The 20,341-nt window shown below is 33.4% G+C and overlaps 2 protein-coding genes across 4 annotated transcripts; both read left to right on the forward strand.

Moving 5' to 3' along the window:
- Nucleotides 1–226: 226 nt before the first annotated feature.
- CW7 lies at nucleotides 227–5,042 on the forward strand. 3 transcript variants are annotated; one of them, XM_078980932.1, is made up of 16 exons: nucleotides 227–387; nucleotides 536–743; nucleotides 1,464–1,521; nucleotides 1,669–1,799; nucleotides 1,901–1,953; nucleotides 2,132–2,207; nucleotides 2,322–2,511; nucleotides 2,595–2,669; nucleotides 2,827–2,933; nucleotides 3,079–3,139; nucleotides 3,637–3,696; nucleotides 3,821–3,895; nucleotides 3,998–4,129; nucleotides 4,308–4,362; nucleotides 4,440–4,568; nucleotides 4,652–5,042. In XM_078980932.1, exons 6-16 carry the CDS (start codon nucleotides 2,176–2,178, stop codon nucleotides 4,909–4,911), a joined length of 1,176 nt encoding a protein of 391 aa, XP_078837058.1. In that variant the 5' UTR covers nucleotides 227–387; nucleotides 536–743; nucleotides 1,464–1,521; nucleotides 1,669–1,799; nucleotides 1,901–1,953; nucleotides 2,132–2,175; the 3' UTR covers nucleotides 4,912–5,042. The 3 variants fall into 3 exon arrangements, with proteins under 3 accessions (XP_078837058.1, XP_078837059.1, XP_078837060.1); XM_078980933.1 differs by lacking the exon at nucleotides 1,464–1,521; XM_078980934.1 differs by lacking the exon at nucleotides 536–743.
- A 1,140-nt stretch (nucleotides 5,043–6,182) lies between these two features.
- Nucleotides 6,183–8,330, forward strand: LOC145029230 (putative prolyl 4-hydroxylase 6). The gene is made up of 7 exons (XM_078977830.1): nucleotides 6,183–6,543; nucleotides 6,633–6,722; nucleotides 6,819–6,876; nucleotides 6,973–7,077; nucleotides 7,328–7,561; nucleotides 7,646–7,709; nucleotides 7,887–8,330. Exons 1-7 carry the CDS (start codon nucleotides 6,452–6,454, stop codon nucleotides 8,189–8,191), a joined length of 948 nt encoding a protein of 315 aa, XP_078833956.1. The 5' UTR covers nucleotides 6,183–6,451; the 3' UTR covers nucleotides 8,192–8,330.
- The last annotated feature ends 12,011 nt before the right edge of the window (nucleotides 8,331–20,341 follow it).

Genomic DNA, 20,341 nt, shown 5'->3' on the forward strand with positions numbered 1-20,341 from the left:
TTTAAAATATGTTTTTTTAATCGTTTTTTTTTTTAAATTATAGAAATGTTTACTAGTTTTAAAACATCCATAAGAAACTTGTTAAAACAACATTGTGGATTTGTTGATGCATTAACATTGTGGATTTGTTGATGCATTCATATGGTCTCATATACACTCAAGGGACTGTTTTTGTAATTAGCTCAAAGAGAGCAAATTGGCCTCTTCTTCTTGGAAATTATCACCCAAACAGCCAAACTACACAATCAATCAAGGTTTTGTTCCAGTTCCAAAATCGCAAAATTGGAAGTGAAGAGATCTCAAAACTCTTTGTTTTTCTCTCTCCCTTGACATGATTTGAATCTAATTTGTTATTCTCTCCTGAGATCGACGAGAATGTGTTTTCTGGTGAGTATTCTTTCATTTTAATTTGCCATACCCTTCTTCTTGCTGCAGTGTTTGGACATTTCTTTTTAGTTTTATAACAATTGACGTTCTTTTGGTTTTATATTTATCCTTATCTCCATTATATTTTCACCCTTCCTTACTTCCTCAGAAGGTCACCACCCTCGGCTTCTAGCATAATCGTTTTGGGTTTTCTCCCTTCTCACATCACCACCATTCTATATACGTTGTCGGTCGCCTCCGCTGCAACTCTGTATACTGCAGACAACCACCATCACGCCCCCTTCTCCGTTCAACATCGTTGCACCGCTGCTCTCCCTTCTTCGTCCACCTCTGAATCCGGCGTATCCTGAACTCCGGTAAGCTCTTTGATTCCCACCCCGATAAACTACCTGCCATAGTTTTAGGTTTTAATTTTTATTAGGTTCATCCTCATGTGATTGTTGATTAGAGTTAACATTAAAATTAACAATTGTGCCCATCTGATTCCTACCCCGCTAAACTTCTGTCATGTTAAATACTACAATTTCTCCTTTCTCACATATGCTTCCATTGAAATACCATATTAAACACATTTCTTTGGGTTTTCTCCTGTGATCACCAGTTTTTTCTGTAACTAAAGGTTTTTGACTCCTTTAATGTATACTCTGGAATTTTTTTAACGTATTAAGCAAAGTTTATTTAGTTTAAGGATACTGCAAAAAGGCCTGTAGAGCCATAGATGCAAGAAATAAATCTATTTTACCCATAACAATTCAACCCCTTTGAACCCGTTTGGCTCTATAAATGACAGTGCTATGATTCTGTGCCTTTTAGAATTTCTATTTTTAGTAACAACAAATGGAGGTATGATGCTGTAATAAGCAAATCACTGAAAGTATGTTGCTGAAACAAGATGCTTCCAACTTTATTATCCAGAGCAAAAAGCTGCTGAATTTGCCTATTTCTTGCGTTTACCAGAACCAGTTAAATGTTTGTTTCAACTTCCATATATTATTCTCTATGGCTTCAGTTTCTTTTCTGCAGCTTCAAAATAAATTCCCCTGTCTACCTTCTTACCCTTTAAATGTTTGTTTCAGGTTCATTACATTAGTTTCTATGCGCTCACTTATTTACCATAACTTCAGATTTCAATAGGTATCCTCTTAAGCTGTATGTGTATGTTGTGTTGTTTTCATCATCTATTCACCATTTTGCCCTAGCGATGTCTTGATGCTTATGTGCACCCAACTTATGGCATCATAGTTTTATTGGTCTTTTGTTTTGATTTAATTTTTTTTTCAGGAATGGAAATCCAGTAAGAAGGAAGGAGTCTAGCCTCTGCCTTTTATTCTCACATAAGATAAGATATGCAGGTTATTCTTCAAAGAAATATGGACAAAATCCTATGAAGGGTTTTCTGCATCCCAATCCAGGTGGATTAACACATTTGAAACAATAAAGATCAAGAATTTTTTTTTTTATGTTACTTTTTAAGTGTATTGATCCATTTTAGTTTTATGATCTACATCCATAGAGATGCTAGCTTGGGAGAGGTGATAGCAGAGCTTCAAAATCCAAACAAAACAGGTTCTTGCATACTCTCAGTTCAGTTCTCTTTTTCTTTTAGATTTTAGGGCTAAGTGCAAGAAATAACAATGTGGTTTCTTTTATTATCACAACATCCTACTTTTAATCTATAGAAAATGTACTTTCAACATCTTTTTCTGTCATCATCCTTTTCTTCTTTGGATTCCCATGATCCCAGATTGAATTCATCATTGAAGCTCTGAACTTTAGGGAGAAAACAAAATGCTTGGTGATGGAGGGGAATCCCCTTCTAGGTAAAGCATACAATTCATTCTTTATTCCATATCCTTTTGTAAAACTGATTTCATTTCTTTATGCAAATTTGATATCCAAAATTCTGATTACTAAAATTCATGTTTATCTTATAGGTATGAGCTGTTGAGTATGGTGAAGAAACATTCAAACTTAATAGGAAAAACTGTAGTAGATGAGCAAGATGCCTCAGATGTTGAAATGGATCAAAAGTTTTGGCATGATGTTTTAGATTTATATTTCATTGGTGGAAGGGAGTCAAAAGAACAGCAGGATGATGATCTGTTATTCTTTGTTAGGAAAATGGTATTATTGCCTTCATCTCTCATACACTCAAACGCAAAAATGATCTTTACTTTTTTTATGACCATTTTGCCCTTTGGTTTCAGGGCTTGCATGGATATGGCTTCAATGATAATCTTGAAGGCAACTCCCCTTACTTTGTTCGCAGGTGGGCTTCCAAGGTAAATAAAGCAATGATATTTGTGGCATGATTTAAATTAATAACCTTGCTTCCCTTTATTTTCAGCTTCATTGCTTGTATTTGCTTTTCTTCATTGTGGTGTGGATTTATTTAAATTAAATTTCTAATGATGTTTTTCTCATGCTCTTGTTTGACAGTTGGATGATTTAGTTGGAGAGAGCTCAGTAATTATAGATTGGAGGCGTTCATTGTACTTGAACTTAATTGCCCACACTTCATATAGTGTAACAGTTGCAATTTGCAGGTGAGTTTTCTCTATTAAGTTGTTCTTTATGTATTAAGTCAAAAACAAACATTATTATTTTTCATAAAACATATAAATTTTTATCATCGTATTATCTATTTTTTTTTTTATATTTCCCCTTCCTGAAGTTTATGATTATTTTCAGTCGTCAGTCTCTTCAGAATTATCAGAGTAACCAAGGAACACCACTATCTCCTATATACAAGGTAACTTTTTTGACATTATTATATTTCTCTATTTCTATCTACTATCATTCCTTTTTTATCTATAATTTTTTTTTTCTGTGAACATGAATCTCCTCGCCTGTATCCTTATATCTAAACCTGATTACATTGTTTGAGAGACTTGAGTCTACTTGCTCTGTTTACTTTTTAGTTTTTTTAATATTTTCGTTAAGTTGTATTCTTATGTTTAAAACCAATTGGGAATCCAAATTGAAAACCTTGAAAGAGATAATGCAAAGTACCATTCTCGAAAAGAATTTTCCAAATTCATGTGTACATTCATAAAATGAAACATCACGTGTTTGTACATTTCACGTTTTAGCTTTTAATATTGAAGTAATTTTTGTCATACATGTGAAATAATCTTTATATTATTCAGGAAGGTAAATTAATAATATTGAAGGATAAGTTTTCAAATTACATTGTTTATCTATATCATGGTAATATCAATAATTAACATTTATTTTTATGGTTTCCAGATATTGAAAACAGTTTATGCATCTCCAAGCCGTGTGAATTTCCACTTGGACTCGAGAAAGGCAATCATTATTTATTTATTTATTTATTTATTTTTTAACCTTCCATGCTGTTTTTGCAACTTAATTATATTTATATTCATTCTCTCAAATCAATTCTGAAGGAGTTGTGTGGATATGTATCCAGGAAGTGGAAACAAAACCTGCATATCCGGATATCTGTTTTGCAGTTGATGACTTTGATTCAACCTTCGATGCTGTGGTAAATAGCATAGCAATCCCATTTTTTCTGCTATATTTCTTTATATCTGAATTTGATTCTTCAAAATATAATGTCCTAATACGAAAGTTGTTTCCTTTTCAGGTATTGACAGATACAGACCATTGCTACTGTGTACTTCTAAATGCAGTTGGAGGGGCAGCATTCCCCACTCAAATGCCACCACAAGATGATACTACTACTTCAAGTGAAACTGGACAAATTAATAAAACTAAGGTTTGCTTTGATGCTCATATATATATATATATATATATATATATATATATATATATATATATATATATATATATATATATATATATATATATATATATATATATATGAATTTTGTATAGTCGTTATGTTTTCCTAGTTGGAGACAGTGTTAACAAGGTTTGTATTACTGTGATGACAGCTTACTCTCTTCTCAGGATTTGTGAGCTACCAAATGGTTCGTGAAGCCTATGATGGTAAATATCTCTGAATTTGCATTTAACAGCTTTAACACCTCTTGATTTTTTATTGTAAATTTTTTTATTTATTACAGCGGGTAAGTCTGGATTTGGAAGCCTATTGGCATTTGGTCACTCTTCTGGTAAAACAAAAACAGACAGGATATACATGAAAGGTCCTGGAGGCCGTGGGGAGGTTGAGGTTGCAGTTTCTGGCGTTGCAGGTAAATACAATGTATTTTATTTTATTTTATTCGACAAATTAAACTCAAAAAGAAATTACTCTTTTTTTTAAAATTTTTTTCAGATCATAGCCTAGATGAGTTTGGGTCTCCACACTCGCCTTTGCATATATCAGAAGGAGGATTTAAGATTGGTGCAATGGTACGAAAAGCTGCGTCTGTTGCACAGGTGGCTGCAAAAAATGCATATGCAGCAGCAAGGAATAATTCAGATGGCGGAATGGACATGGTCCCACTCAAATGCTGCCTCATGTCGATTTCACTTCCTTGGGAACATATTGCTCATGATCTTCTTTTCAAGCTCAAGGCTGATGTTTTTCAGTGACTCATTTATCTTCTTAAGTTTTTTTTTTTTGGACCAAAACATCTTCCTGCATGTAACCATGTTAAGTTATTGTAACATTCAAAACGCTTGACTAATAGTATAAAGACCAATAAATTTGACTCTTATGTCAACTCATTTGTGGGAACTCTTGTACAACTTCGGAGACGAAACCAAACCATACATATAGCATTATGACATTCAATAAGTGGAATGAAAACACAAATTTCAACACCCAACACGTAATATTGTTCTGATTCGAAAACACATAAATGCCATGTGAATACAAGCAAACCAAGATGGTTAGACCAACATTGCAATATTTGGGTATTTGTGTGTTTTTTTCTTCTTCTACTCTTTGTATGTAGGCATAATATACATGATAACAGGTCTTTTCCTTAGACTGCTTTCTAACAATGTCCTTGGAGATGTACCATCTCTTTTCAACATGCTTTTTGCTTTCGAAATCCCAAAGTAGGTTTTCATTAGGCATGGTTTAAATATGTTTGGTGATTGTTCTCTATTTTGTCTTTCCTCCCTGTTTTATAATTTTTGTAACATCTTGCTTCTGTTTATTTTCTTCTAATAAAATATCACCACAGTAAAAAAGAAAAACACAAATGTCTAATCTTGTCAATTACTTTCCAAAAAATAGTAAAAAATTGGCCCAATCGCTAAAATAATCAATTTCGTAGATGACATATATGAAATCTTAAGTTTTATATGTGAAAATACAAAAATTTTTTTTTTTTGGTCAGAAGTGTTTTTTTTTCAAAGATAAAACTTATGATTTTGTAGATGACAGATTTTTTTTTTCCGGATGACATCTACGAAATCATAAGTATTGTCTGCGAAAATACGAAAAAAAAAGTGTTTTTTTTTTGTTTGAACCTTTCTTTTGTTTTGAAAATAGCATTTGAAGATTTATATAACCCAAAAAAGCTTCAAATAGTAGGTATTTTTTTTTCAGGATTTTCCATATATAACCTGAGATTTTATAGATGTCGCCTGCAAAATTTTTATATATTTGTTTTCTTTCAATTATCGTTTTTGGTTGCCCTATCATCATTTTTCGGATGGCATAATCATTTCACTAAGAACCTGTAATTTTAAATTACAGATCTTCATAATTGATGGTTATTTTGATAATTGAGCTAGTCTTTTATTATTTTTTGAAAATGGTTTGATTATATATATATATATATATATATATATATATATATATATATATATCAAAGTTAGAATCATAACATGTTATGAACGTATCACTTTCTTCAAAGATTGTTGCCATAAATGAACCATCCATGCGCTTCCTCCATTCGCATTGCGTTCAAAATGTTAGAAGCTTCATGAAAGCTCAGAAATTCATAAGCGCTCTCAACAGAAATTATAAATATTCGTTTGCAACCGAATTCCAACAACCAAATTTCCCTTATTTGATATTTGGAAACAAATCATTTGATCAAATTCTTCTATAAACCCAACCCTTCCCCCCTTTTACATCATGTGATAATCCACTACAGGGGTTTTGAGGTTTCTCACAATGGATTTTCGGAATTTGTTTATCCCACTCGTCCTCTGTTTCTCTATTTTCTCCCCAGATTTCCACCTCCAATCATCAGGCTTACGCGAAATGTATGCATCCATATACATCTGATCAAATCCTATTTCTGTTTCTAGAATTATGATGGATCATTTGATTTTCTAATGTTCATGGTTTTCAGGCGAGATTCGGTGATTAGATTGCCCAGTGGTGAGTCTGACGGTCATCCTTTTGATCCATCTAGGGTCACCCAAATTTCGTGGCATCCAAGGTTTTCTACCCACATTCTTAACAATTGCATAATTAGTCTCAACATAAACATGATTTCAAAGCATGATATCTCTTAATTTCTGTTTGGGGAATACAGGGCGTTCTTATACAGGAACTTTTTAACAGATGAAGAGTGCGATCATCTCATTCGACTGGTTGGTCGAATTTCTTTATCAAGCTTGATGCAAATAATTTATCCTCTGAGATCTTGATCATTTTTCGCCAATTTCCTAATGATTTCTGTTGATTAGGCGAAGGATAAGCTCGAGAAATCTATGGTCGCGGACGTTCAAACTGGTAAGAGCATAGAAAGTACGATTCGAACGAGCTCAGGCATGTTTCTGAAGAAATCTCAGGTTTGCAAAAGCTTAATTACTAGCTTTAGAACAATAAGTGAGATCTACATACTACATGTATGTGACCTTTTTTTGAATAACATCCATTATCATTAGGGTCGATTCTTCCATTGGAGCATGCTTGGTAACACATTTAAATATTTAACTATGATTTTCTAGTAATGAATGATTTTTAAGTTTTCAAAAATCGAAGTATACGACTTCAAAAGTCCAAAGTAACATTATTCTGTTCATAATAATTTGTTTGAAGGATGAAGTAATTGCTGGAATTGAATCAAGGATTTCAGTTTGGACATTCCTTCCTGTAGAAAACGGGGAGGCCATGCAAATATTGCACTATGAAAATGGTCAAAAATACTCGCCACATTGGGATTACTTCCAGGATAAGATCAATCAGGAAAGAGGTGGACACAGGATAGCTACTATACTAATGTATTTATCGAACGTTAAGAAAGGTGGAGAGACAATATTTCCCCACTCAGAGGTATGTATGTTTTATTTGATAAATACTAAATGACATCATCTTGCTTTTGTTTCCCTGTTTTGATTGGCTTTTTGATTTTCCTAGTTAAAAGAATCTCAACCGAAAGCTGACATGGACTGGTCTACGTGTGCGAAAACAGGTTATGCTGGTATGTTGATACAGAAAACCTTTTTTTTTTTTTTGACTTCATGCACGAAGGACAAGTTAATAGAGAAATTCCATTTAAGTTTAAATATGTGACAACATATATATATATATATATATATATATATATATATATATATATATATATATATATATATATATATGCATGTTGATTTTGCAGTGAAACCCAAGAAGGGAGATGCTTTATTATTTTTTAATCTTCATCCTAATGCAACAACGGACCCTTTGAGCTTGCATGGTAGCTGCCCTGTGATAGAGGGGGAGAAATGGTCGGCAACCAAATGGATACATGTAAGAAGTTTTGATGTTAAGCCGGTTATTTCAAGTCAAACGCAAGGCTGCAGGGACGAAAACGTCAATTGCACTTTCTGGGCTGCCCGAGGGGAATGTGACAAGAATCCTATCTATATGGTGGGTTCTGTTGATACACATGGACACTGTCGGAAGAGTTGTAAAGTATGTTAGAATCCTCAATAACGTGTCAATGCGTTTTTTGTTCTGTTTTTTTTTTTTTTTTTTTTGCTTGTACATATAATACCGAGTTTTTAATTCTGTCCCTTTGTAGAAGTAACATAAATTTTTTGGTCAAATACATTTTCTGTAACGAGTTTGGGGTTATGGTTGAAGATATACATGTTGATCTTTTTTTGCAACATGAAATTAACGCTCTATGGCTGTTGATGCTTAGAATGCTGAATTGGGTTTCCATGAAAAGCTGATAAACACTAATGCGACTTGCTAACCTGACACAAAATAAACAAAGTGAATAGGTTTAAGTAAGATATTTCAACTTGTTCAAGCTCTTTTAACTTTTCAATTTGACATGAACCCGGTACAACACAACCCTATACCTATGCTACACCATCACGGGTTGCTCCACCATCATGGGCGTACCCCAACTACACACCATGAGCTTACCCTCCCTATCCATACCCAACTCAACAATTCATACCACCTTCACATGGTATTTTGGGAAACCGTCCTCAACAAGCTTATGCTGCCTCAGAAGCCAACTACACACCAACAGATCTCGAGCAAGCATTTCACACCATGACAATGCACCCACCGGATCAAACCTGGTATGCCGACACCGGAGCAACATCTCACATGACTAACCACCCAGGTAACTTCACGTCTTATGTCAATAATGGTATTTTTCGGAACGTAATCGTTGGTAATGGCTCTACTATTCCATTCCATGGTACATGTCATCAAACTCTTCCATATGGATCCTCTTCCTCCTTTACATCTCAAAAATGTTCTTCACACTCCTAATGTTATCAAAAACCTTTTATCTATTTGTCGTTTTACAACTGACAATAATGTTTCTGTTGAATTTGACCCATATTTTCTAACATGTAAGTCGATTTCCATAAGATAACAAAAACCCTGGCTATCACCAGTAAGTTAAGAAAACCATAAGTTATGATCCATGGATTACCCTCCAGTACGAAAGTAGGTAGTTTTAATACATAAAACTATAGGTTAAGATCCCTGGAATACCCTCCAGTACGAAAGTAGGTAGTTTTAATACATAAAACTATAGGTTAAGATCCTTGGAATACCCTCCAGTACGAAAGTAGGTAGTTTTATTACATAAATAAAACTATGGAAGAAAGAAAGAAATCCGTGAATAAAGTTAATTAGTTTAATACGTATTGTGAGTCGTATAACCATACTAATTTGACCCGTGACCTCCTTAATGTTCTTCAGGTGTCGATCGATTCCAAAATTTGTCACCCCAGGCGTGCCCGCCTAACTGTAGCTAGCAGTTTAGGTGTGGGATTGTCAAACCCGAATAGATCTATCCATAAATTTCACGCTCTCCCTCCAGGAGACTCTGGTTAAACTTCCGGAGAGGATTTACTGGTACCCCGAAGGGTATAACGAAGACAAGTCTCACAAGCTAGTATTAACTGATTCACTGGATAATTGATCGTTCTCGAGTTTCAAAATCGTTTGGAACAATGTAGAGTATAAATAATCAAATACGATGTAATTATTTAGCATGATACTCTAGATTAAACATGGATAAACTAAACCAGACATAGTTTATATTATTGACTTTGCACGAAATCTGAATCCGTAAAACAAGTAATGAAGATCCCAAATTATTCCCATAATAATTTGAATGATTTTATAAGTTCCCACGTTGTTTGAAAACCATGTAATTATATTCAGAAAATCTCCCTGATGCTCCACATATTACAAAAGAGATAAAGTATCTAAAAGTTTGTCAGAAAATCGTATAATTACATAAATTTTTAAGTTTTGAAAACCTTTATGATTTGCTTGTATTCCCCCCCCCCCAGTGAAAACATAAAAAACTCAGAAAAAGTGTAGGGGTATGAACTCAACAGACGATAATTTATCGGGTAGGATGCTAAGTGTCAATTTAGGGCTTGAACGCCACGCGAGGATCCTATGTAACATGAGGAGATACATAATTGTATCTAATTAGACATTGAACCACTAATTAAGTGAGATGATACACTCCGATGCGCGAAAACACCTTATCTTAAGTGTTAGGAATGATACGGGTTGCATCCAAGGAATGTATGGCCTAGATAGGGAGTTTACTCTTCAAGAGTAAACCCTTAGGGGAGATTACGGACCAATGAACATATCCCCATGAGTTTACAGCCGTAAACTCATGGGTGGAGTGTTTTTGGGTGTTCAATGGTCTTATATTGCACAAGGGAAAGTTCTAGGGTTGATTCAAGGGCATAGGAAGTGACTAAGGCTTCAAATGGACCATTTAGAGGAGTTCACGGCTGTAAACATAGAGTTTACGGCTGTAAACTCTTACTTGCCCCTTCATTTCATGTTTTGATGGTTCTAAGTTAAGCATACATGTTTCTAGTCCATTATACAAGCCATGGAGGGAAGTTAGGGTACCATTTGACCTCCTTAAGGGAGTTTACGGCCAAGGGACCAATTCCTTGGGGGTTTACGACCGTAATCTCTTTAAGGTCATGGATTCTTTGATGTTTAAGGTCCCTACTTCGATGGTGATTGATTCTAGACATTAATCCAAGCCATAGGAGGTGTTTAAGGGGAATTTAACACCTTAAAAAGGTGTTTACGGCCTATGAAAATGGGTTTACAGTCCATGAATGTTCATGGGCTGTAAACTCATGTTTACTCCCCTTATAACATGTTTTTGGTGTTCTAAGTTCATTCAAGCAAGTCCCTAAGTCATAGCTAAGCACTAGAAAGGTTTTGGAGGGTTTGGGGCTTCAAAAACCCACTTTTGGGTGTTTGCGGTTTTGAGGGTGTTCCTCAATTGTAAAAACATGATTTTGAGGGTTTTGGATGATTTAAACACGGATTTGCATGCATAACAAGCTAGGATGGATCACTTACGATTTTGGAGCTCGAAAGGGGCGTTTTTGGATCAAAATCGACTTGTAGAGAGAGAGAGAGAGAGAGAGAGTAGAGAGAGTGTGTGTTATGAGTGGGAAAAGCTTCAAATGGTGACCACTCAATCCCTTATATAGGGGTTGAGTTTGCGGCCCGGTGGGAATCTACCCGATCCAGTCGTTAAACGGAGTTTATGGTCGTACCCGATTAAACATTCGTAACCCGACTTGGTCGTAATCTAGAAATCTTTCTAAAAGAATTCGAGGGTGTATCACATGATTTTAATTCGTTCCGACAGTTAAGAAACCATAATAAAAGTCTCAATTTAATTAACCTAAACCCAAAATGTTAACTATTAATTTTAATAGAAACGAGTTTTATTAACGGAAAAAGGGTTACAGCAACGGAATAAATTTCAGGTTGTCACATCACCTCACCTTCGTCATGAGTTTATGGCATTGTTAGCAAAAGAGTTTGCAATGAAGGACCTTGGAACCCTCAACTATTTTCTTGGCATATCCGTATCCCGCCGAAAAGACTCACTTTTCTTATCACAACAAAAATATACCAACGGAATTCTCGAAAAGGCAGGAATGAGTTCTTTTCACCCTTCCTCCACACCGGTTGACAGCAAGGCAAAATTAAGCAACAACGATGGTACTCTGCTATGTGACGGGGGTGCGCAATATCGTCAACTTGTCGGTGTCTCCAATATTTGACTTTCACCCGACCAGATATCAGTTATGTCGTTCAGCAAGTTTGCATGCACATGCATGCTCCTCGCACATCCCATTTCAATGCTCTAAAACGCATTTTACGGTACATCAAAGGTACAATCACTCATGGGTTACTACTCACAAAATCACCATCCAAGAAACTTCTAGCTTATACAGACGCTGATTGGGCAGGTTGTCCGGATACAAGACGTAGCACATCGGGTTATTGTGTATATCTAGGAGACAACCTCATTTCATTGTCCTCCAAACGCCAGCCAACACTCTCACGATCAAGTGCAGAAACAGAATATAGGGGAGTCACAATTGTAGTATCCGAGACATGTTGGATTCGAAACTTAATGCTTGAGCTTCATATTCCGCAAACTACAGCCACATTGGTATATTGCGATAATGTTAGCGCCGTCTACCTATCATGTAACCCAGTTCAACACCAACGTACCAAGCACATAGAGCTCGATATTCATTTCGTTCGGGAGAAAGTAGCTTGTGGTCAAGTTCATATTTTTCACATTCCTTCTCTCTATCAAGTTGCGTATATCTTCACTAAAGGCCTGCCTCTCGTCCTCTTTGAAGACTTCAAAAACAATCTCAACGTTCGCCATCCTCCCGATTCGACTGCGGGGGTATATTAGTCGATGATTATTCTCTTCCTCAATATGAGGAAGGTTTGTTATAGAAACTAGATTATACACCTTTATTGTTGATATAAATCCCATAAATAGAGACAGACTCTTTGTATATATGGATATCAATTGTATCATTGTGGAGGCACAAAAGATACAACGTGTTTTACTTCTCTCTCTCTCTCATCATACATATACTCACCTTCACGATGACACTTCATCACATTGACACATATTAATCTCTCCCTCTCTCTCATGATACATATAACCTTCACGATGACACTTCATCACATTGACACACATTAATCTCTCTCTCTTATATGTATACATGAGTTATGTATATATACTATATACAATTCAGGCTTTACATCTGTATTTCTATGTCTTATTCCTTAATCTACAATAACTTTATTAAACACTAAAATAAAAGGAATTTGCATACACATATAGTGTTTGACCTCCCATATTAAGATAATCTCTAATTTTGATGTATCCAAGCATAAAATGAATTACACTTTGTTATTTTTATTATTATTATTATATATTTTTTTTTATCTATTTGTATAATCTTTGATGTGTATCTGAACATAAAATAACCAGACTTTGTTATTTGATAACATTTATTTTCTTTTTAAATAAATATATATTTTTTATAATTTGAGTCACCAATTAATCTCCGTTTAGACTGATTAATTTCTTGACCCCAATCAATCAATTAGCTACGATTTTTACAACATTGATATTTATCATATATTTTAATTATTAACAATTATTAATTTTGATAATAATTTTATTTTATTTTCCCAAAATTTTTATATTTCACCAAAATGGCAAAAACCTTTAGGCCCATTTTTAAAATGTTACAATCAATCCACTCACAAATATAACTAACTGTGTTCTAATTCGGTTTAGTGATATCCATTATCCACACACTTAAAAATGGTATTCCAAGTTTTTGCTGTAATTTCACATTCAATAAATAAATGATCTAGACTCTCTTCATCATTTCATTCCACGGAAACAAAAGTAGACGGAACATCAATACCACAATTAACCAAATTTTATATCATTGGGAGCCTATTTAGAATAATCGTCCACCCAATAATGTTTACAATCCTTGATACAAACCAATTCCATTTAGTAATTTCCCACGTTGCTTTAATTGAAAAACAGATTCTTGTATGCTCCAAATCTCAAAACCATGTATCCCTTTGGTCACTAAGCTTCATATCACGAAGAAGGTATTCGAACGCTTAGGGATGAGAATTTGGCTCGAAAACCCGAACCAAACCGAAACCCGAACCGAACCGAACCGAATTAGGCCCGAATAAGCAATTCGATTCGGTTTTCGGGTATCTATATTTGGCTTATTCGGGTTTCAGGTTATTCGGTTGGGGTTACCCGAATAAGGGCTTATTCGGGCCAAATGGACCGAACCGAATTAGAAAAGTCACATATCGAACAAATTTGTCAATATCAAACAAATTTGTCTGCAAATATAGTAGAGGATTTGGTTCGCACCCAAGATTGGGTAAGGAAATCAAGAAAGCCAATTGTGGACAATATTGATGAAATTTTGAAAGATGATGAGGTCGTGAAATCTTTAGAAGAGGCGATAAACAATAGAGATGGAAAGGGAAAACAACCAATTAATAATCCCGAATAGTTAATTCGTGTTTGAAAAATGTTATTTTGGATATGGTTAAAAACTTAAGATTCATATTCTAATTTGGGTGTGGAATGTTTAATGTTTAACTTATATACTTATATATAGATTTTTGGATGTTTTGGGTGTTTAATGTTTAGTGTTTAATATGTTGCTTCATAACTATATCTTAAGATTTTGGTGTTTGTATTTTACATTTTAATCAAGAATAGTTAATCCATGTTATCCGTGTTTATATTCTTAGTTTACAAATTCTAACTCTTTTTGCATATTTGGAATAATTATATATACTTTGTATTATTTTTAATTAACAAATTTGTTTCTTTAAAAGATTTGGTATGAAATCATAAAATACAAAAGTCATACAAAATACAATAGTTATAATCACATTGTAAATGTTATTTGAGTTATTTGGGTTATTCGGGTTATACAATAATAATAGGTTATTGTATATGTTATTTGGGTTATTCGGGCTGGAACCGAACCGAACCGAATAAAACCCGAACCGAACCGAACCGAACCCGTATTGCTTATTTGGTTTGGTTTTCGGTTCATACAAATACTCTTATTCGGTTCTCGGGTTATTCGGGTTCGGATCGGTTCGGTTCGGTTCGTTCGGAACGCCTCTAATTGAGACCACTCAATGCATCTTAAAATTCCTTTCCGTGAACTCCAATGTCAAGAATTATTAACCCATTTGTCATTGATAAGACAATCTTTATCCGAATCAAAATAAAAAGTCTTTGAAATCTATTCTTTAACAAGAAACTTCGCATTCAGATATCATTCCAAAAACTAGTACCGTCACCACAACCATCCCGTTTTCAAAGATTAGAAAAAAAGAAGTGTATTTATCATTCAACCTATGACAAAACACGATGCTATGAGTCCAAACACCACCTCATTTAATTCTAGGGTCATCACCATGAACCCAACCATGATTTCCATGCAAAGACTTAATCAATCAAACCCATAAAAGCAACATTCTCATTTACAAATCTCCACATCCACTTTTGTTATAACGCATATTTAATGTCCTCCAAAACTCTGAATACCTAGACCCCCATTGTCTTTAGATGTAAGTGACGGGTTTTCTTGGTTACAACATAAACATTTACACAATAGATTTTACTCATGAACTCTTATGAGCACATGCGACCTAAAGCTCTATGATATTTTCACTATTATAACAACATACTTTATGAAACAACATTTAACCTACTACGATAAAAAATTACAAGGATTATAATCATACCTTTAGCAACAAACAGTTGATGTTAGAGCTTTTCTTGTAGATCCCCTTGGAAAGCTAGCTCCAATGATGTGGTATCCTCTTTGTGTCACACCCAAAACCCTAGGAAAGCTTAGGCTCGATATTTAGGAGAGTGGGGAGAGGGAGAAATCTAATTTCTCTTAGAAGAGTCTAGAGTATTGGTTTTCACAAGGCTTATAACCCTTTATATAGCTACCATATAACCTAGAAACCCAAAATTTGAATAGTAAAATAATAGTATTTTAATCTGATTTAAATCCTATTTCCTTATCTGATCCAGGAGGCTTCTAGAACCCTTCCTAAGCTCCTTGAAACCGTTCAACTCTAGGAAGGATCTAGAATTGCCTTTTTTCAACTATTGAGCAATTACAATTCAACCGTTACACCTTTTAATTAATTCTAATTAACCCAAAATTAATTCTAATTAATTCTGATTAATTCTTAATTAATTATTGACTATTTCCAAATTATATATTAATCACATAATATATTAATAAATCATTTATCTCTCTCTCTCTCTCTCTATCTCTCTCTCTTAATATCAATACAATTTGTTTCCTGGTTATGAGGACAACTGAAAAAGACTTTAATTTTATTCTTGAAGATTATACCAATTTAGTTAAGACCTTAGACATTTTAATCCAACAGTAAGCACCAAATTTCATTTCACCAAAGTTATTTTATGATAATCATATACCCCTCCCCAAAAGAAATTCGGTTGTAGAGATTCAAGTAAACTTTTAACTTGAACCAACATCCAAAAAATGGACATGAAATAGGTCCTTAAAGACCGAAACTCGAGAAAATAAGCACTAGGAAACAACCAATCGAGAGCATATTAGATTTCAGTTTTGAAAGCTTTATTTGTATGTTTCGGGCATGCGTGATTGATTTTGGTTGTAGCTGGAATACGTATCTCCCATTGGCTGAGTTTTCTTACAACAACAACAAATACCATGCCAATGTTGATCGACCTCCTTTTGAGATGCTCTACGGGAGTAAGTGTCAGACCCAATTTGTTGGGGCGAGATTGGTCAGCGAGTTGTGGGTAGCACGGAGGTGGTACTATGGGCTACTGAGTTGATTTAGCAGGTGCACGGGAGATTGCAGATTATACAGAGTCAGCAAAAGTGCTATGGGTATCGAAGATGATCCAGTGTTGAGTTTCAGGTTGGTGACATAGTACTCCTGAAGGTGTCACCTTGGAAAGGTGTCATTCGGTTCAGGAAGCGTGGTATGTTGGGCCATAGATATGTTGGTCCTTTTAGGGTTATTGTCCAGGTGGGTAGGGTGACAGATCATTTGGATCTATCCGAGGAGCTTAGTCAGATTGACAACACTTTTCACGTCTCTCAACTGCGAAAGTGTTTGGTTGATGACTCCCCACTGCTACCTTTATAGAATATTCAGGTGGACAGGCACCTGAACTACTTAGAGAGAACAGTTGTGATCCTCGATAAGAAGACCAATACTCTGCGAAACAAGGTGGTGAGTTTGGTGAAGGTGCAATGGTAGCAAAATAAAGGCTTAAAGTGGACATGTGAGCCTAAGGAAGAAATGGGGAAGCATTACCCAGAGTTATTTGCAGCGACGAACTTCAAAGATGAAGTCTGATTCAAATGGGGGAGAGTTGTAACACCCGTTTTCTAGGTATTTTCATTTTTAGCTTAAAGTATTAAATTCTTTGCAAAATGGACCTTACGTGGGGCGTACATGATGTGTAAGCAGAGCGTAAATCATTAAAGAAGGATGTTGGGACTTCATGCCCTACGCAGGGCGCATAAACCCTACGTACGGTGTACTCACACTGAACCCAAAACCCTAATTTATAGGGTTAAGCCCATATTTAAACACCTTAAGTCCCTTGAGGCCTCTTCATGCTCAGCCTCTACTCACCCCAAACAATATTTTGAAACCTTAATCTATAGGGTTAAGCCCATATTTAAACATCTGGACCCAAGGACTTATCATTACCACACAACCATATTAGCTTCCTTGATTTCTTTAAAAAAAAACCCCACTTTCATGCTAGCAGATTGGGCCGAGGACAACTTTCTAAAAACATTACTATGATTTTGAAATTTGATCCTGTAAAACTTTTTGTAATTCTTCTTAACAAAGTAATTTAAAAAAAAAACCCTTTTCACACAAGTGGCTAGGATCCAAAACCCAATCACTCTCCACTTTAGCCCATTAAATAGCAAATTGCCATGTCTTTTTGTTGAAAATGCCATGATAATATATGATAATATCTAGAGTTCTCATCACCTTCATAAGCTATGTCAAGAGTCTCTTTTTTGTTGAATATCCTGCAATTTCTTCCACATATTTCTCCGGTCCATCACAACTTCCAGTCCTTTTCAACATCGTTCAATTGGCATAAGAATTCTTTTTTAATCCTTTATTGAGTAGGTTTATTATCCTTTTAATACCATTTTGTTGTGTAGATTATTTTAAATGTTTTATGTTCATGTCATGATGCTATACGCGTGCTTTACTTTATAAAAATGAGATTATGGTTTTAATTTGGCTGAATTGCAAGTGTTACAACTTTATGTCGTGAATGATAACCAACAAGTTTACGACCAAAAATTAACCAATCATTGGTCAATATACTGACATGTTTACGACCAACAAGCAAGTAGATAATGTTAGGAAAGCCATAAACCCAATATGTGTTTATGTGTTAAACCATGATCACCCACACAATATCCAATTATGATCTAGTAAATGTTTTTAATATGTTGTTTGCTTACAACATTTTTAATCAAGAAAGGCACGTTGTTTAGTATATGTTGTGATATGATAGTTGTTTAAAGTATTTTTGTATGCAAGTTATTATGTTTTACAAAATACACGTGTTATGACTTTGGATATAGTCTTAATTTTTCTATAAATTGAAACCCGTATACTCCTCAAAATTTTAATGTATTGTAAGTGTTAGTCGGCTTGAAAGGTGTTGTTGAACAATAGATTATTCATAAACTTTTAATGTATTGTTAGTTGGCTTGAATTTCTACAAGTTAAGACCTGTGTTGTTAAAATTTTGATTTATTGTTAAGTTACCGACTTTTGTTTTTCTCATGATGGATGCATGAGTCGGATATTTCATCATTATGTATATGATTTTAAGTTTTAACATTAGATTATTCATAAGTTGTTGGTTAGTTGTCACGTCTCTAATTTTAGGTTGTGGCCTAAATTGAAAAATAAGGTGTTACACGATCGAAGTGTGGTGATGAGAGGGCAAGGTACATGTGTGAATGTTGGATGGTTGTTGTTGTTGTTGTTTTTTTTTTTTTTTCAATTATATAGAACTAATCGTGAGATTCGTATATTATAAAACAAAATGTTAAATACGAAAGAATAACGGGAAGTTTATTTGAATTTAAAAATAAATGAAAACTAAGAGAAAAAAATTAAAAAATTAAAAATTAACATGCAAAAAATAAATAAATTAAAATTAGGTGTTTAGTTACTAAACAAGTTAATTATAACAAAATGTTAAATACGAATGTTTAACATGTAATTTATTAGTAATTTAAATTTAAAATTTAAAATTAATATAATCATTATGGTATATTTAATTTATGGAAACAACTTAATGATATATTTGGAAAATAAAAAATATAAGTAGAAAATAAATATCTCAAAATTATGACAAAATAACATATGTCTAATTGAATGAGACAATGTCATGTAGCAGAATAAATTTTTATTTATTAGTGTAGACTCGGTTAATTATAATAATTTTAATTTTTATTGTTTAATTATTATATTTTTTAAAAATTATTTAATTTTAAAAGAAATTTTCTTCTATGATTATTATGATATTTTTTTTTAGTTTATCATATATTGAAATTGACATGACTTCTTATTAAATTACATTTAGTTATATGCATTTTTTAAAAAGATGAGTACCATAGTTTAAATTGTACATATATCTAGTAACTTATGTTTATATTTGATCACATTTGGTTTTTTGTTTTGTGTACAAAATAAAAAAATATAAGTGATTAAAGGTGTATAAAAAATTCATAAATGATTAAATATGTAAAAAGATAAACATAAATGGCTAAATATATACGCTAATTAAACTATGTTACCATTTTAAAGGGTTATTTAAAAAAAAATAATAATAACATTTAACTTTATAAGACTATTCTCATTTATCTAAATGCTATGTGTACAATGTGCTATACCAACAAATAAGAAGCTATTTTATGAAACAAAATGTTATTTTTGTAAAGACATAGAGTACATATGATATGATGCATATAGGTAAATGATAAACCATATTAATCTTAAAGCATGCTAGACTAGAAATAAGGCAATGGTCTTAGTGGGAATTTCTTTAAAAATAGATGATTTTCGTTTATTAAAATAGAATAAAATGGTTAAGACAAAAAAAAATACAAAAACAATGGATTCTTTTTATATTGTGCTTTGTTTTTATAACTTGTATGGTACACATTATGTTTTATTAAATATAAATTTCAATTTAAGATTGAGTTTTAATTTAAAAATCTAGGCAAAAGATGTCAGATCAGTTTTTCTTGCATATGAAAGAAACGATATTAATTTAAATTTTTAATAACCTACTTGAAGCTTTTAGCAAACTTTGGTGGCATCATGTATATTCTAACTATCTTTCTACACAAACCAAGTCACAAGCCTCAATTAAATTACATATTAATCGAGCATTGTGTTTTTTTAGCATAGACGAAAATACACAATCTATTTAAACCAATCTTAGAATTTACATTTAATAGTAGTCTTGTTCTTTTTTGTTTAATCAATGAACAATTTTTTTTAATGATTTTTGAATTTGCTTTTTATTTTAAAATTATAAAATGTATAAGATGTATTATATGTGGATATGTACACGAAGGAATTAATATTCTTCATAATACCAATTATTTTAAATATTTATTAAGTTTTTAATACAAAGTT

The sequence above is a fragment of the Lactuca saligna genome, chromosome 2 (genome assembly GCF_052625555.1).
Source record: "Lactuca saligna cultivar CGN05327 chromosome 2, ASM5262555v1, whole genome shotgun sequence".
NCBI classification, from domain to species: domain Eukaryota; kingdom Viridiplantae; phylum Streptophyta; class Magnoliopsida; order Asterales; family Asteraceae; genus Lactuca; species Lactuca saligna.

Coding starts and splice junctions, on each gene's coding strand:
- CW7 (XM_078980932.1), top strand. CDS start 2,176: ATGCTTGGTGATGGAGGGGAATCCCCTTCTAG. Junction 3,896..3,997: donor ATTCAACCTTCGATGCTGTG/GTAAATAGCATA, acceptor TTTCCTTTTCAG/GTATTGACAGATACAGACCA. Junction 4,569..4,651: donor TGCAGTTTCTGGCGTTGCAG/GTAAATACAATG, acceptor AATTTTTTTCAG/ATCATAGCCTAGATGAGTTT.
- LOC145029230 (XM_078977830.1), top strand. CDS start 6,452: ATGGATTTTCGGAATTTGTTTATCCCACTCGTCCTCTGTTTCTCTATT. Junction 6,544..6,632: donor TCATCAGGCTTACGCGAAAT/GTATGCATCCAT, acceptor CATGGTTTTCAG/GCGAGATTCGGTGATTAGAT. Junction 6,723..6,818: donor CAAATTTCGTGGCATCCAAG/GTTTTCTACCCA, acceptor TGGGGAATACAG/GGCGTTCTTATACAGGAACT.